General features: G+C 44.2%; 1 protein-coding gene across 1 annotated transcript; it reads left to right on the plus strand.

The window, feature by feature from the left end:
- Positions 1-2,478: 2,478 nt before the first annotated feature.
- LOC133925935 (uncharacterized) lies at positions 2,479-3,862 on the plus strand. Its single transcript, XM_062371676.1, has one exon. The coding sequence runs from the start codon at positions 2,663-2,665 to the stop codon at positions 3,800-3,802; it is 1,140 nt and encodes a 379-aa protein (XP_062227660.1). The 5' UTR covers positions 2,479-2,662; the 3' UTR covers positions 3,803-3,862.
- The last annotated feature ends 13,775 nt before the right edge of the window (positions 3,863-17,637 follow it).

Genomic DNA, 17,637 nt, shown 5'->3' on the forward strand with positions numbered 1-17,637 from the left:
GTGCTCCTCATTGTGGCAAGCTGGCCAGATGGATTGTGCATGTCGAACTCCGTGTAGCAAGAGCACTGTGCTCAGTGCATGGGGAGGTTCCCCACCTCCACACAGCTTGGCGAGGCTCTTTGCCCCCACATACCCACCACTTGTGTGTCTGCAGGGCATGCAGGCTTAGCTAGAGGCTAAGTGATGGGCGCTAGAAGCCGTGTAGCGAGAGCGCCGCACATGCCTGAGGCGCAGGGAGGTGCCCCTCCACTACACAGCTTCTAGTGAGGCTCTTCACCTTCACGTCCCCGCTTGTCGTGCATCCAGGGGTGAGCGAGCTCAACTGTTAGCCAAGCAATGTGGACGCCGGAAGCCCTACAGTGAGAGTGTCGCTCTAGGTGCGAGGGGAGGTGTCATCATCATATTGTTAGCTAAAGTTCATCACGTTGGGGGTGTGTGTGGTGCCACCTTCGTAGTATGATGTTGAGGGAGTTGTGCTCCTCGTGTAGGGTGGGTGGGGTGTGTCAGTCTTCATGTTGTTACATGTGTTATGTTGTTGTTGTAATATGTGGTTTGCCACTCTTTATCAATGAAAATTCAAGTGGGAACACTCTTCCCCTGTTGACCATAAAAAACTCTCGACAGAGCGCATTTGCGACTGGGAAACGAAGCTCGCACGCCCCCGTCCCAATCTTCCTCTTTCTTTCCCTCTTGTTCTCTATCTCTGGCATGTCTCTTCTTTGCCGGTAAGCTGTCCGTCATGCCCTTGTTCCACATGTGTGTTTCCTTCTTCCTTTGGCGAGCCCTTCATCGTGCAAGTGCTTCGCTCTCCTACCCCATCTCTGTCCATCGTATCCGTGACCACCGACCGCCGCTTCGCTAATCCGACGGTCCTGGGCTATCACTAGGCCTCCCCTGCCACCAACACCAACCCATCGCCAATCCTCGGTTGCCGTGACCGGTGACATCTCTATCGTCTCACTGCCCCGACCATCCCTCTAAACCCGACCCCACAACCCCATCCTGAACTCTAACCCTAGCCCATACTCGTCGAAGGGTGCTCGACACCGATTAGAGTTGTTGGGGGAGAGGGTGTGCTACGATGGGTGAGTTAGGGTAGGCAAGGATGTTGGTCCCGCTACGTGAGACTATGGTGGAAGTGGAATCAAAGTGCGGCAGCCCAAATTGTAGAGAAGAGAACATGGACTTCCACTAGGCCCAGATGCCAATCAGGTGTGGGTTAGCTCACGGGAATTAGATCGCGTTTCATTTGTGATCCACAGAGCCGTTTCTAGCGTTGCATTGGATTGAATAAGCATTTCTATAAAGAAAATATTATTCAAGCAAAGAAAAACTTTAATGAAATTAATGATTTTTTAGTAATCTGCGCCCTAGCAGTGCAACACAACATGACAACCGCAAATCGAGCTGCAACTGTAGGGGCAAGGAGGATAGAGAAGTCCATCGTGTCATGTCTATGGAAAATCACAAATGAAAAGTCTACGGATTTGAAGAAAACAGGTTAATTGTTCATCTAGAATATCTACTTAAACTAATATTTACCCTTGCTTGTATGCTTAAATCATTATAAAACCAATTGTAACTTGTAAGGTCCCATTTGACTTTTTGCAAAGCTTTTAAAACCGTACGCAGCAACCGCGACCAGCCTTGCTACTGTAGTCCACCACCAGCCCGTCGCCTTTCTTCTCCATTGTTCTCATTGGTGCTGAATATACACGTGGGGATCCATCGATTTCCAGGAGAAATATAAAAATTTTCAGCGTAAAACTCGAAGGCGTAAGATTTTATTTTTATCCAAGAATTGCCGGTGCACATGGGGCAATTATAAAGGCAGTTGATATTTAACCGTCTGTTTTTGACTTTTTTTCAGCGACGACTGTGAGCCGTTGGATGGATATCAATCTTCTATTTTTTATTTTTTTAGCGAACTACTTACAACCGTCGGATGGACATCCAACTGCTTACAACTGTCTTCAACCTCCCAACAACTCTCTCATGCTCACGATCCCTTGCCCTCAATCGAGTTAGCGTTAGCCCTTGCTCCCACCACGCCCATCTCCGGTGGCAAGGAGGTCACCAAATCTGCTCCCGCGATCCCCGTCACACTAACCTAGCGCAACGAGATGCCCTCACCCCACCCTGGTCCACCAGCAGTCGCTATCCCGCTCCCGCTCCCGCCTCCTCTGTCAGGCCGGCCTACTTCCCCAGACATCTCTCTAAACTTAGGAAGCACACCGACAACTCCGAAAACCCTCTACCCAAACCATAAACCTTACTGGCCGCCGTCGCTTGATTTGTGCTCTAAATTTTAGGCGTGTGAAATTTAGGAAGCATGCATTATAAAAGATCAGGTGACTTGAGAAATTGGTTCGATTATCAGATTCAGAACATTGCCTGTTTTTTAAGCGTTGATCATAGTGTATGGTCAAGCACTAAGCTGCTAAAACTCGGAGTCGGAGTAGTACATGTCGACCACCATGCCCTGAGGCTGCGTCTTCATGCCATCCACTACGCATGCACCACCGTCCACTAATGATCAAACCGCGCGCCATTTCTTTTAAGCCATCAGTTCTCCTACAGCTCATGCAACACGCTACCATACCAATTCCAGAGTCCAGACACAAACGCTCGTAGACATTGTACCGCACGACGCCGGCCCGACATGCAGTCCCCCGCGGAGGCGCCTGAGCCCGCCGCCGTGAGTGAAGCAGCAACAGCGGTGGCGCCCGAACCTGTTCCCGAAGGCGAAGCGGCAGCAGCGGAGGTGCCACAGCAAGGAGCAGAGACCTCTGCGCCGGCGGACGGCCGCGTCAAGAGCCCGAGCCCGGGCCCGGCGTCGCCGTCCACGGAGAAGGAGCGACAGATCCCCGTGGACCCCGCGTCGCTGCGCCGCCTGGGCATGGTGGCCGACGAGGACTCGCCGCTCTCCGCGCCGTCCGTGCTCACGGAGGTGGTGGTGCAGTCCCCGCTCCTGCCGCAGCTCCGCCGGCCAACGTTCGTAGGCGCCAGCCTCCCGTGCTCTGCCGCGTCCTCCCCGGTTCAGGGCACCGGTCCAGGCGCTGGCGCGAAGTGGGAGGAGCCCCCCGCCACGCCCAGCCCCACCGCCGCGCTGCGCTCCCTTGCCCGGCAGCACTCCGCCGCGCTCGCCAGGTTAGTCGCCACGCCGGCCCTAGCGCCGCCCGCGCTGTCGAGGTCCGCGTCCCGCGCCCAGGGTAGGACCATGGCACCGCACGACGACGACGACGACGAGCCCACCGAGCCAAAGCCGCTCGGCGTGGGGGACGGCTTCACGTGCGGCGCGCTATGCATGCTTATTCCGGTCTTCTCCAAGAAGAAGCCAGCTGCTGCCGCAACCGCCGCTGGTATGGCCGTCTCGAACATGCAGAGGCAGCAATCAGGCTTGAGGCCGCGGCGCAGCAGCGTGTCGCGTGTGGTGTCTCTGGAGAGGTTCGAATGCGGGTCGTGGAGCCCTCCGCCGCCGGCGCCAGCGCAGCACGACTCTGACTGCCTCGCGCTCGAGGTGGCCAAGATCAGCTGGGCGGACGACGCGGAGGCGCCGGTGAAGATGGCGTTCGTGTTCGACGGTGAGACACCGATGAGGGGGATACTGAAGAATTCGGCGTCATCGCGGCTGGACTCGGCCAGGCCTTCGTCGTCGTCGCAGCGGCACGTGAGGTTCTCGACGGCGGCGGCAGGGGTGGTGTCGTGCCCGTCGTCGCCGTCGTCCGCGGGCACGATCACGCCGCGCATGGCGAGGGCCAGGGCGGAGTTCAACGCCTTCCTGGAGGCGCAGAGCGCGTAGCACGATCGTGACCGTGAATCGCGTGCACGTTTCTCGTGGGCAACGTACGCTGCTACCATGCTGTGTCGTTTCGTGGCAATTGTTTTCCCTGCTTCTCCCTTCTTCGATTTGTTTTCCTGTGTTCGAAGACAGCCCAGATGTGTCAGGAATTCAAATGTACAGTAAATCGACAAGGTCTCTGGAATACGAATTAACTGAACGGAGAGATTTTTTTTATATGAAACGGAAAAAATTACCTCGGTGAAAAAAATCTATCTATTCCTTTACTACAGGCCCCGGGAAATGCATCTCTACGTGTACACGCGGGTGCATGCACTATCCTAACCATCCAAATTTGCTCCGAGATTTGTGTAAGGCTATTCTAGTGTACCGTATATTAGTCGGTTAGTCTGAATTTTGAAATTTGCATAAATCTCATGTTACATTTGACGGTGGTGAGATGATCCATTCATGTATAGGTGTGTACACTTGGAAAATCAATAAACGCCACAGAATGGCGTAATTTTATAAAAACAGCTAGACGTCCAATCCAGACACTAGCATCGGTGAGGTTCTCCATTGTTCGGTATTTATAACAACAGCTTAGCTCTACTGTCTAAGACCAATTCCAGTAGAAACGGCATCCACATCCACGTCGTATACGGGTCATGCTCGCCCCATATATGCGCTCCAGCAAAATCGGCTTCGAGCTCTACAGTGATGTGGCAAGGACTCGGTAAGGAGAGAGGAGGGGCATATTTGCTGGAGGAAATACTCGGCCGTAACATTGTGCGGGGCCCACTTAACAACGGCTCGGTGCTCCCGTGAGTCCAGGTGGAGGGAGGGGCATGATGGTGGAGGGAGGGAGGGGGCGCGGTGGCGGAGGATGAGAGGAGATCACGGGGGAGGAAACAACAGAGCATGGGAAGGCCGGGTGAGGATTGGAGAAGCTTCACCGCGTGATGAGGAAGGTCAGGCGGGGGTCAAAGGGTCATGGGCGCGACGATGGCACGGTCGATGACAAGCAAGCTCGCGGTGGTAGCACACGGGTCTCACGGAGGGCCACGCTAGTGGCGAGCCAGAGAGGGTTTGGCACGCGCAGAAGGTGGAGGAGGGCATGAGGGTGCTCACCGTGGCAATGGCCGGGTGAGAGGAGCTCCGAGGAGGAGGCGCATCGAGCGACTAGGAGCACCCGTCGGAACTAAGGACGATGGCAGTGCTAAGGCTCAATTTGACCGGGAAATTGAGAGTTTCACGCAAGGATTGACTCTAACGAAACCTTCCCAGCTTGGATCGTGGCTCGGTGAGATTGGATCTGGGGTGGAGGCAGTGGATTTGGGCCGGCGGCGTTATGCGGTGGCGTCGTGGCCTTCATCAATGCAGAGGCCCACGGGTCCGCGCCTCTGGACAATACCATGGCCTGCTTTGGTGTGCCGATGGTTGCGACGGACGCGTGCATGGCCACCACAGCGAATGCGCGCATGACAAAAACTCAATTTTCTCCTGGACCGCCGGAGTGAACGAAACGTTTAAAGGAAAACCAATTTAATATAGAAGAGAGAAGATAGGGTTTGATTTATAGAGTATCTGTTGTATATAGTTAGAAAAGTAAATGTTGTAATTGTGATAGTGGATATTTTAATAGTGTTATAGGGTACAAAATTTTGAGATTGCTATCGGAGATGACCTAATGTTCATAGCTCGGTCTAGCTAGATAATGCCCATCGCCACAAGAAAACTACCTCACGCACAACTCAACACAGAACGCCCCGCCCCCACCACACACACATTTTGAGTCACCTATTGCAACTTATTTAGAACGAAAATCGAGAACAGTAAAGAACGTGAGAGTAATAGTAACTTGTATATTGATCATTGAGTTTATACACATATATATACATGTTTAAGGGATATGTAACATGTCCATTCAGGTGGAACTATCACCCGAACGGGTGCCCCGTGGTGGGTAACTGTAGATGGTAGTTTACTGGCTAATTGATCACATGTATAGACTCTTAAGAGGTGTCTGTTCGCAACACTCTCCCTTGATCAATTATCCGTAATGTAAAATTCTAGTTGAAAACTCCTCTAAAATGCTGTGAGAAAAATATGAGGAGAAAATGATATGTTGATATGGCATTAAAACTCCTTTAAAATCTAATAGAAAAAATAAGGAGAAAATGATATGACATATATCAGATATTGCCTCATTGTAAGCTCATATGAGAAACCTAGTAGGGAAAAACTCATTAGTGAGCTTAGAGAGCAATAATTATGATTTTTGGATCATATTAAAACCTTCGAAAATCACTTGAAAAAATAGGAGAAATAAAGTAGATATTGCCTCATTAAAAATCTTATATGAGAAATCATATAGGAAAAAGTCATAAAGGAAAGGAGTGCAATATAATATGAACAGTTTATTATTCAGGGATCAACTCCCTCTGAATCTTGCAAATCTCGCGGTCATCGCATACCAATTCCATGAACACATTTTTGGAATATAGAAGTTGGTAAGGACTTAGTGAATAAATCAACGAGATTATCACATGATTTAATTTGCAAGATTTCTATTCCCTATTATTTTTTAATTAATTAGGATAGAATATTTTAGGGATAATATGTTTAGTTATATTGCTCTTTATGTAACCTATTTGCATTTGAGCCATGCATGCAGAATTATCTTCATAGATAATTGTTGATGATTCAATGTAACCAATACCACATGACTGTTGTATATGGTTGATCATTTTGCAAAGCCATACGTATTCACGTGATGCTTCATATAATGCAATTATTTCAAAATGATTTGTGGATGTAGCAACAAGAGTCAATTCTGAAGATTTCCAAGAAATAGTTGTTCCATCGTGTAAGAACACAAAGCCTGTCTATGACCTGGCATTATGAGGATCTGATAAATAGCTAGTGTCAATGTATCCAATCATAATCGCATCTTGTTTTCTTTGAAAGAAAAGACCAAGATTTATGGTGCCTTGGAGATATCGAAAGATATTCTTGACTCTTGCCCAATGGTATTTAGTTGGAGCAGCGCTATGTCTAGTTAGTAAGTTTGATGTAAATGCGATATCAGGCCTGGTGCAATTTGCAAGATACAAAAGCGCTCCAATAGCACTGAGGTAAGGGACCTCGGGTCCCAGTATCCCTTCTCCTTTCTCCCGTGGTCTAAATAGATCTTTCTCCATATCAAGAGATCGAACAACCATAGGAGTCTTGGAAGGATATGATTTATCTATATTAAATTTCTCCAATATTTTCTGGGTATATGTGGCTTGATGTACTAGAATACCTAAAGGAAGATGCTCGAGTTGTATACCCAAGCAAAATTTGGTTTTTCGCAAATCCTTTATTTCAAATTCTGTCTTTAGATGATTGTGTGCTTCATTTATATCTTCTGTATTTCCGATGATATTCAGATCATCAACATAGACAGAGAGAATACAAAATCCTATTGAGGATTTCTTTATGAAGACACATGGGCAATCATCATTGTTGGAGTACCCTTTTTGTAGAAGGAACACTTTTAGTCGGTTGTACCACATTCTTTCCGACTACTTTAAGCCAGATAATGACTTTTTAAGCTTTACATAATACATGTTGTGGTTTGCGTTTGGGTTCGGAATGTCTAGTCCTTCGGGGATTTTTATATATATGTCCGAATTAAGTGACACATATAAGTATGTGGTCACTACATCCATCAACTGCATAGATAGGTGATTTTGAACTACCAATGAAATTAGATATCGAAATGTGATTCTATTCATTATTGGAGAATATATCTCATTGAAATCAATACCGGGTCTCTGCGTGAACCCTTATGCTATAAGCTTGACTTTATATCTCAGCAGCTCGTTGTTTTTATTCCGTTTGTGAACGAAAAACCACTTGTATCCCACATGGAAAATATTACGATGAGTAGGTATTACTGATGTGAATACCTCTCTTTTGGAGAGCGAGCGCAATTCTGCTTGGATTGCATCCTTCCATTGTGACCAGTCCAAGCGCTTGCGTCACTCTGCCATGGTCTTGGGATCTGGATCATTGAGAAGGTCGTTTGCAATCTTTGAGGAGAAGTATGTGTCGACAATTGTAGTCTTTCTATCAAAGGATTCTTCAGAATCAATATAATTGATGGAAATTCCATCTACCCTTTCTAACTCATCGTGATTTCCCATTACGATTGAGTCTGGGTGTTTCGATATCTTAGCATCAGTATTTGTGTGCACAGTTGAGCTGGGATGTGGATTTGAACATTCACTAGATGTATAGTATCCATAGGCCTTGGGTGTTGTTCTACTTGACGTTGATTTGCATTTACTATTTTGGAGGAGGGGTTCCTCTGTTTCTACGGTAGCTTGCAAGAAGCTTTATCCTTTGTGACTATACTTCTCCCCCTTTTATTTTGATTTGGGAGTTGGATGGTTTTGTTTGGTACCTCCACTCTTTTCAGTACATTCCTAATAGGAATATAGGATTTAGTGACATATTTATTATCAGTAAATGCATCTAGTAGGTTATTTATAATATGTTGCAAATTTATGATTCTCTGAACTGGAGTTTAGATTCTCGAGTATGTGGATCTAAGTAGGAAATGTCTGTGGCATTCTTTCTGGTACTTGAAATCTCCCCCTAATGCCGGGAAATACTCCTCATCAAATATGCAGCCAAAGTACCGGGCTATAAATAGGTCCCATGTGAGGGGATTAAGGTATTTTATGATTGAGGAGAGTTATACCTCACGTAGACCCCCAATTTCCTTTGTGGACTCATTGATGTACGCTGCGGTGGTGAGATCGGTATGTATACAGCGCAACCAAACTTTCTCAAATGGAAAATGCTAGGAGGATTTTCACATACTAACTGCAGTGAGGAAGCAGTGCGAGATGCAGTTAATCGCAATTGAATTAAGTCAACAACGTGTAAGACTGCATGACCCCAACATGAAGTTGGTAAGTTGCAATTATGTAATAATGGTCGTGCGATGAGCTTGACTCTCTTGATAAGAGATTCAATCAAACTATTTTGAGTATGGATGTATGGTACTGAGTGTTGGATTTGAATTCCTAGGGCTATAAATAATCATTGAAGGCATGTGAGGTGAATTTAGTCGTATTGTACATTCGAATGGATTGTATCCTATGTTTAGGATAATGTGCTCATAATTTAATAATTTGAGCAATTATTTTTGCAAAAGCATGGTTTCGTGTGGACAAAAGACACACATGTGACCATCGTGTAGATGCGTCAATGAGAACCATAAAGTACCTAAACGGTCCAGTTAATATTGGATAGGACCACATATATTGCCTTGAATGCTCTCAATGAATTTGAGTGGTTCAGCTCAGATTTTAAGATAAGAGGGTCTTAAGATCAATTTCCATGTGGCACATGTTGTGCACACAAAATCCAAAGATTATGGGACTTTGGCAATATTTATGCCATGACCAATTGAATTGCAGATAATTTTTTGCATCATGCCTACACCGGGATGATCAAGGCGATCATGCCATATTTGGAATGTGTTAATATTCTGAAAAATTACCTTATACGCAACATGTGGTACGGGTTTGATGTATGTATAGTACAATCCTGAAGATAAAGAGGGAATTTTCTCTAGTATTTGTTTGGCACATCCGTTATTTTTAGTAATGAGGAAATATTCCTCTTTGTTGTCATTAAGGGTTTCGATATGGAAACTATTTTGATGGATATCTCTATAACTTAGTAGAGTACGTGTTGAGTCGGGATACAATAGTGCATCATCGATTGTTATTTGAATACCCATGGGAAGAGTGATTATGGCGTGACCAAAGCTAACAATCATAGTTTCGCGTCCCACGATTGTCAAAATATTTCCTTTACTCTTTTTAAGAGTTTAAAAATATTTAGTCTCCCTTAGTAGAGAGTTAGTAGTACAGCTATCCACTAAGCATATTTCCTCTTCCATCAGATTGTCCCCTTAGATATCTATACATAGAAATGGAGAATTTAAAGTGAAATTCTTCATACATATATAGAATACATACAACTTTATTGAGTATCAATGTGTTGACACATTATTGAAATATATAATATAGTAGAAGATGACAACAACCTATTCCAATACTATGTAGAACATAGATATAGCAATATCTAATTAATTGGAAACCTAATTGAGGTCTCCAAATAAGTCATTGGAAGAAAATTCTATGAGCATGTTGTTCGTGCTCTCAAGGTCCTCTTGCTGCTACAGAGTAATGTTATTGTTCGGTTCCGGATGAACACTTTGGGAACAACTTGCTATCCAGGTTGTGTCAGGTTGAAGATGGAAATGAGCTTGATATCTTTCGCCTTCAGTTGGTCGGTTTTGTCCGACGGATTTAAGGTAGAGATCAACCAAGTATTTTAGAGTGCAGCATTTCTTAGTTGTATGGCTATAGCAACCACATTTACGATAAACGTTAGATTTGTCTTTGTTGTTCTAAAAAATGACCTTCCCCTTGTTGTTTCTATGAGATTTCTGCTTCTTTTTGCGGTTCTTCTTGCCTTTGAAGTTCTTTGGGCGGCATTTGTTGCCGTCAAACTTCTTAGTATTTTTAATACTAGAGTTAACTTTAGGTAAAGGAGTAGTTCATGTAGAACGTTGGTGATGATTCTTGAAAATAAGTTCATCGTGCTTTTCGATTTGAAGTAAAGTGTGAATTAATTTAGAATAGTTCTGGTAGTTCCTAGCACGGTATTGTTGTTGTAATACCCTATATACAAGAAGTATTGTATACAAAGTTTTTTCAATTTTCTCCGTATCTGTGGGAGCTTTGTCACAAAATAGCAGTCTAGAGCAGATCTTGTGAACAACATGGTTATATTCTCCAATGGACCTAAAGTCCTGGAGGCGAATGTTGGACCACTCGTGTTGTGCTTCAAGCAGTATGACTGTCTTTTGCTGTTCATATCGCTCTTTGAGCGAGTTCCATAAATCATGTGAATTTTTATCCATCAAGTATTCAAATTTTAAATCTAGATGAAGATGGTGCCTTCCATAGTATAAAGCCCCAAACTTGATTTGATCTTGAAGTGGTGGATCCCCTCTTGAGGAGGATTAATCGTCGTTATGAGTCCGCAAGATGATAGACTTATCTTCATGTCTATGGTCCATGTTAGATAGTTTTTGCCATTTAACTCGAGTCTGTTGAACTCGATGTTGGACATTTTGTCCTACAAATTGACCAATGATTGAATGAATTTACACTTTGGGTAAATTGAAGAATCACGGTAATGTTGTAATAATGCAAAAATTGCAAAGTTAAGTTGAAACTTGAATTACATAGTGTAGATCTCAAATTATGTTGGTAACACATTGATGGTAGTCACAGAAATAGTGTAGACCTTTCAATAGTGGGGGCATAATCTGTAACTATGCAGTAGATGCCTTGAATCCCACAACCTTGTGCTATGCAAATTTTGTGTTAACACTTTGAAGGTAATAACCAAAAATTGGTATATACCTTCTTTAATTCATACTCAAATTAGGTAAATTCATACTCAATTGGGTACGCACGTTGAGGATAGTCAGTATGTGCTAAACATAGTGTAGATCCCACAGTAGTATTTAGGTACTACATTGTGTATGGCTAATATGATATATGAATTAAGGTAATCACCTGAAAAGGTGTAGACCTTTGTTCCAAATTTGATATTGGGTACACACTTTAAGAATAGTCACTACGTGTTAGACATAGTGTAGATCTCGTAGTAGTACTAGGGTACTACCTTGTGTATGGCCAATATACAAAGGTTTGGAACATTGTGTTATATCAAGTGGAAGAGGTAATCACTTAATTTGAATTAATGAGTATTTTTGCAAGAAATAGAATTTCAATTGCAAAAACAAAGTTGTAAACATAATGATATTTCATAGGGATGCACAAGGGAAAACACATGTGACATAAAAAATTTATAGATAAGACAGGGTCTGGAATATCAATTTACAACATAAAATAGTATTGAACATAATTATAGTTAAAGACATAGGTTATAACATAATTTAACAGTACTGTAAACAGTAAATATTAAACTGGGTTACAATTATGAAGAGACTCGGGAGGTTTTATGAAAAATAGCTAGTTCATAGGAGTTCTCGGCTTGTGGGCTGAGACTACTTGGGCTCGAGCCTATTAGGCCTTTCGGCCTAAGGTTGGCCGAGCTCCCTTCTCCCCACGCTGTATAAGAAGGCAGAGGTGGCGGTTAATCCTAACCGCCCGTCTCATCTGAGTCACCACCGCCACATGGGTGGAGGCCTAGTCGCCGGTGAGAGGGCCGAAGCCGAGCCGATAAGGAGGGCGCACCGCCGGTGAAGGTCCGAAGCCAAGTCAGGAAGGAGGGTGCGACTCCGAAAGCCGGCTAGCCGGGCCGTGCCTTCAGGCCGTCCCGAGCACAGCTCAGGCGCTGAGTCACAGCAGGCCATCGAAGCCGAGCCGGTTGTGTGCTTGTGGTGGTCGGCGTGGTCTAGTATGGTGATGCCACCGGTGAAGATGGGCTGGAGCCGAGCTGGCCGAGATGGAGGCCGCACCGCCGGATATTCTGTTAAAGATCCAGGGTCGCATCACCGACGTTGTGAAAGTGCATCTAGGCCCCTAAGTGGGTTTTGGTGATAATGACAAAACAATTAAAGAACTAATGAGTTTTATGAAGTATGGACAGGTGTAATTCAATCAAGTGAGAATTTGACATATGGTGATCCCCAAAAAGAAAAAAGAAAAGCGGCTCATAGATCGTATAGTTTTAAATTAATTTATCTTTTGAAATTGAGTTTAGGATGTTGCAGTATTAAGGGGGATACAAAATTTACTTGTTTGCGTAGAAATAATTCTCAAAAGATCTAACAACATATGAGAGACACCACAAACACTACACTTACATCTAGGTTAGCCCTTATGTTGTAAACATGTGGAAATGTGGAGTGTCCGTATTTTTGTGGATAGTCTACACTTTTGCGGAGTTTGGGTTAACTAAGGGTGTGCGAAAGCTTTGCACTTTTGGGAGTTAGGTATAAATACCTTATCACTCTCCCTTTTGGCTGGCTGCTGCTTAACTCGAAAAGGTGAACATCTTTAGAGCCAAAAACACCCCCCCCCCCCCACCTAGCTCTAGCTTGATATTTGCAAAGTTTTGAGAATTGGATTGGGAGAGAGATCTAGTGCTAGGGAGAACAACTCCAATATTTGAGCACTCATTTTCTTCGTCAAGCCAGTGATTTTGTGTTTGTTACTCTTAGTGGTTCGTCCACCTAGACGGCTAGGCATTGCCCATCGAGCTCCCAATCTTGTGGTGAGCTTCGAGATGTTTGTTTTACCCCTTCGAATTGAGTAAGTAACCCTAACTTGATCTTTGTGATTGCTTGGGTGAGGAAAGGGTTAGAAGAGACCTAGCTCTTTGTGAGCTCCTCAACAAAGACATAGCCACTTCTTTGTGGAGTGGCCGACCTTCGGTGAACAAATCATTGTGTCTCACTTGTCAATCTCTTGTGATTTGTTACATAATCTTGTATCCACTGATTCTTAGGACTTCAACCCGATCTATCTATTTGTAAGGTTTGAGTTGCAGGTATCTGGAGAAAAAAGGTTGGAACACATCCTCTAGTGCTTCGTAACTCGTGGACTTGATTCACGTTGTTGTTGCATTGGCATATTTTTTAGTTCTCCCAGAAATATCTGAAGTATCCGCTTATTTCTACGGAACCTGTGCATATTTGCGGAGAGTCCGCAAAAATCTGCGGAGAGTCCGCATTTTGCTGATGCGCTATGTTTTAGTTTGTAAAATTTCTAGGTTCTGCCTATTCAACCCCCCCCCCCCCTCTAAGTGGCATCAGATTTTTTTTTTAATTGGTATCAGAGCTTAACCTCCATAAGGCTTCATCGCTTGGAGAATTTGAAGATGTCGACATCCGGGGAGAAAAGTCCAAAAGGTGTGGGAAGCCCGAAGGGTACAAAGAATGATGTTTTGACATCGAGTAACGGTAAAGACAAGGGAGCTGCATTTGAGTTCAATTATGATAAATTAAATGCTTCTAATTCTTATATATTCATGTCATCCGGGCGTGCACATTATTTTCATGGTACACATTATGCCGCTTGGAGACACAAAATAAAATTGCATTTAATTTCTCTTTATCCAAGTATTTGGATGATTATTTGCACAGGTTATGATTTGATGGATGAAGACAAAGTGCTCACTCCCGGACAAAGCCTCCACCGCAATGCACAAGCCACAAGTGTATTTCTTGGCGCCTTGAGCCACGAAGAGTTCAACAAGGTGGATGGGCTTGAGGAGGCCAAGACAATATGGAACACACTTCAAGTCGCAAATGAAGGCACTACAAGTGTGAGAGACTCAAAGATAGAGTTGATTGGAGATAAATTGGGAAGACTTGTGATGGAAGATGATGAAACTCCTCAAACAATGTATTCAAATTTTAAATCTAGATGAAGAGAGCTAGGAGGAGACTGAAACTAATCAACTCCTAGGCAAAAGAGAACTATACAACAGAAGTTAAAACTATAAACAAAAGGAGGATGGAGACACATGCCTTTATACTCCATCACAAAAGCACAACCTCCGAGTAGTTGCCTACTTATGCCCGCCACCACCCTCGGAGGGTGTGAAGTAGCTAAAGACCAGCTCCTCCCAGCCGGTAGCACCTGAAAGAGTAGCGTGAGTACGAAGGTACTTGCAAGACTTAATCTATATTGGGTACTTACAGATAACTCAACTCCAAGGATTATGAATTGAGATGTTAGCAAGAATACGACCACATGGTTAGGTAAATTTATATACGAAATTTTTTTTTGACAAAAACATGCGTGGGCATCTAGACTTAACCAACACAACTATCTAACCCATAACCATCAACTGAACATATATGTAAAAGAAATCATAGTAATAATATCAGTAAAGAACAATATCAACCCAATAACCACCTCAAACCAAACTCAAAACTCTGCAACTGCTGCAAATGGATAAAAGCATGCTCATGATCGAGAGCACAGCATTTCAAAATGTTTTTACACCCTACAGAGGGGGTACAACTTTACCCACAAGACTCGAGGACCATACGGCTTAAGTGACCACACAGGTCCACCCAAGGGGTACTCATGTCAATTTTTTCCAATAAACTCCAACCATTTGAATCAGACATCACTCAGTGTGGAGTCCACTTAGGTTAACTCCCAGAGCAACCTCAAGTGTCTCTTACAAACCCGTCCGCTCACACCGTCGATGTGTAAGCTCAAATAATCACAACTACAGATGTATTCATCTTATATTACCATTAGATCGACATGTGGTAAGGTAAGTGCTAGAGCCAACTGCAATAATGATCAGTCCTTAAACGATGCAAGCAGTCTACGTTGTCCGAGTTTCTCTCCCGACCTACCCGGAGAACTCCACATCAAGGCAAGAGAAATACCCCTAACACCGCACATCTCGCCTCATCCTCACTACTCATCCAAACCACACCATCAACCCAACATGGTTATCGATGTGACAATAATTAAAGCCTATAGCTCACGAACAATAAATTCATTTCACCGCTCGACTTCTACCGAAAAACCTAAGCATGGCTAAGCAATTCGGTTTATCTTTGAATTAGAAAACATCAAGTTAAACCTCGGTTACAAGTATATGGATCATCAATATCTCAAGACAGGGGATGTAATGCATCAATATAGGTTTTACTCATACTAAACCCGACATCGACTCAACAACATGCATAATGTACATAAAGCACATTTTATCACATTAGACACATATGATCCAAATTAATAGGAGAAACATGCTTAGATGTTTACCTTGCTTCTCAGGTGGCTGTCTGATGCTACCCACACAGAATTCACAGAACCTGTGTGGCTCAGCGTCACCTTCAACCACACCTGTGTCACGCTCCAAATCCTTATTCACTAAAGAAGAATGCGTGCAATGATGAGCATGAATGAGGTGCAACAATGTATGTTACAATATGGATAACAATAAGCTAAAGGTGCAAGACATGTAAAATAAAAGCAAACTTTGCGATCTAAACAACTTCAAAAAGCTAACAGGAGACCAGAGACTCCAGGTTGAACTCAGAACCTCCGGATTCCAGACCCTCCAGGTTGTACCCCGGACGGGGGTTGTCTGCTAAATCTAAATCGAATTAACCCGGACCCTTCGGGTTGGGCGAATTATCTGGGTGAGACTCCGAGTGAGGGTGCCCGGTTAAAAACACCAAAAATTACCCGGACTCCCCGGGTTTAACCTAGACTATCTGGGTTAGCCAGACTTGCACTTCTTGATAATCTTTCTCGGCCGATTCGACTCACATATTAAATCTATCCTACATAAACATACATATGAACTATACAAAGGGTTCTAGACTTAACTTGCACCCTAAACCCTAACGATTTTTTTAGCACAATTCATCAGGGTTTTCGCTAGGCTACCCAGACTATCCGGGTTGTCCAGAGAGGTTACTTCGATGGGGGAAACTCGGGCGATTTTAATTTGTGAGCTTCTCCAAACCAAAGGGAAACATGTTTAAGATAGTTCATAGATTCTAGAACTCACTCACCAACCTAGAAACACGATTCCTAACACAAATCTCATTCGAATCCTCTCTTTTTGCTCCAAGATCAAGAACTTGAGAACTCCACAAACTTAGCTCCAAACTCAAAATCAACCCACCAATTCATGCATTCTTGCCGAGAGAATCCTAAGGGACTTACCCACGGTGCTTGTGGAGGTTGGTGACCATCGGGTGATGAAGGAAATGTAGAAATCGTCTGAGAAGAGGAGTCCAGCTGTGGTTCCTCGTGCTTAAAGCAAAAAAACAAGAACGGCTCGAAAACTTCGGGAAAACGAAAATGAATTGGATGGATGATGAGCTTAGGAGCTAGTGATCGTGTGAATACCACATGTGTACCTCGATTCGGCTTCTAGTGGGAGGAATCGAGGGAGAAAGAGAGAGGGCTTGAGAGAGAGGGGGGCTTCTCTCTCCTTGGCCGGTTGAAAACAGGAGGGAGTGAGAGAGAGCACGGTGGGAGTGAGGGAGTAGGTGGGGGCTGCTGTCCCAAGAGGAGATGGGGTGGTTGGACACCCATGTGGGCCCCACATGTTAGAGAAAGAATCCCGTTTTAACTGTGAATTCATTTCTTTCTCTCTCAAACTTTTTTCTCTCATCCAATTAACTTAAAACCAAGTGTTCTAATTCTCCAAAACAAAATTACTCAAAATTAAACCTAATTCTTATGAAGCATGATTAGGCTTAATTACATAATTATGACTTTGGAACGTGACAAGTTAGCCAATAGAATCATTAACAGAAAGCTTTTCTGATCAAAGTGCGGTATGACGCATGATTACCACACATGCTTTTATTGCCCTCTTCGTGAGTGATGCACTTCATCAAGATTCCATCACTCTCCTTTCGGAAAAGCTTGTCGTCTACCAGAGTGTATAGCTTGGACTTACGAGCAATTTTCTCTGTAAACGCATCATCGTCAGGGATCTCTCGACCTTCAAGATAGGCTCAGAATGGAGTCATCCAAGTCGTCTTACGTTCGAGTAGTGCAGCATCTGTGTCTGCAGATTCTGCCTCGCTGACCTGACCAGACTGTTGGTCGAGTTGGGCAACATCCCTACCCTGAGTTAGTTGATGAAGATCATCTTCCATCCCCGAGCGCTCGAACGTACCTTGGAAGTTTGCAATGAATTGAGCCCTCAGCTCGGCCCATGAGTTAGGCAGCGAGTTAAGCAACCAGGACCTCAGAGGTCCATCGAGGCGGTTAATAGATAATTGGCCATCACCCTATTATCACCATCGGCTA

This window comes from Phragmites australis, chromosome 8 (genome assembly GCF_958298935.1).
Source record: "Phragmites australis chromosome 8, lpPhrAust1.1, whole genome shotgun sequence".
Lineage (NCBI taxonomy): Eukaryota > Viridiplantae > Streptophyta > Magnoliopsida > Poales > Poaceae > Phragmites > Phragmites australis.

Coding starts and splice junctions, on each gene's coding strand:
- LOC133925935 (XM_062371676.1), top strand. CDS start 2,663: ATGCAGTCCCCCGCGGAGGCGCCTGAGCCCGCCGCCGTGAGTGAAGCA.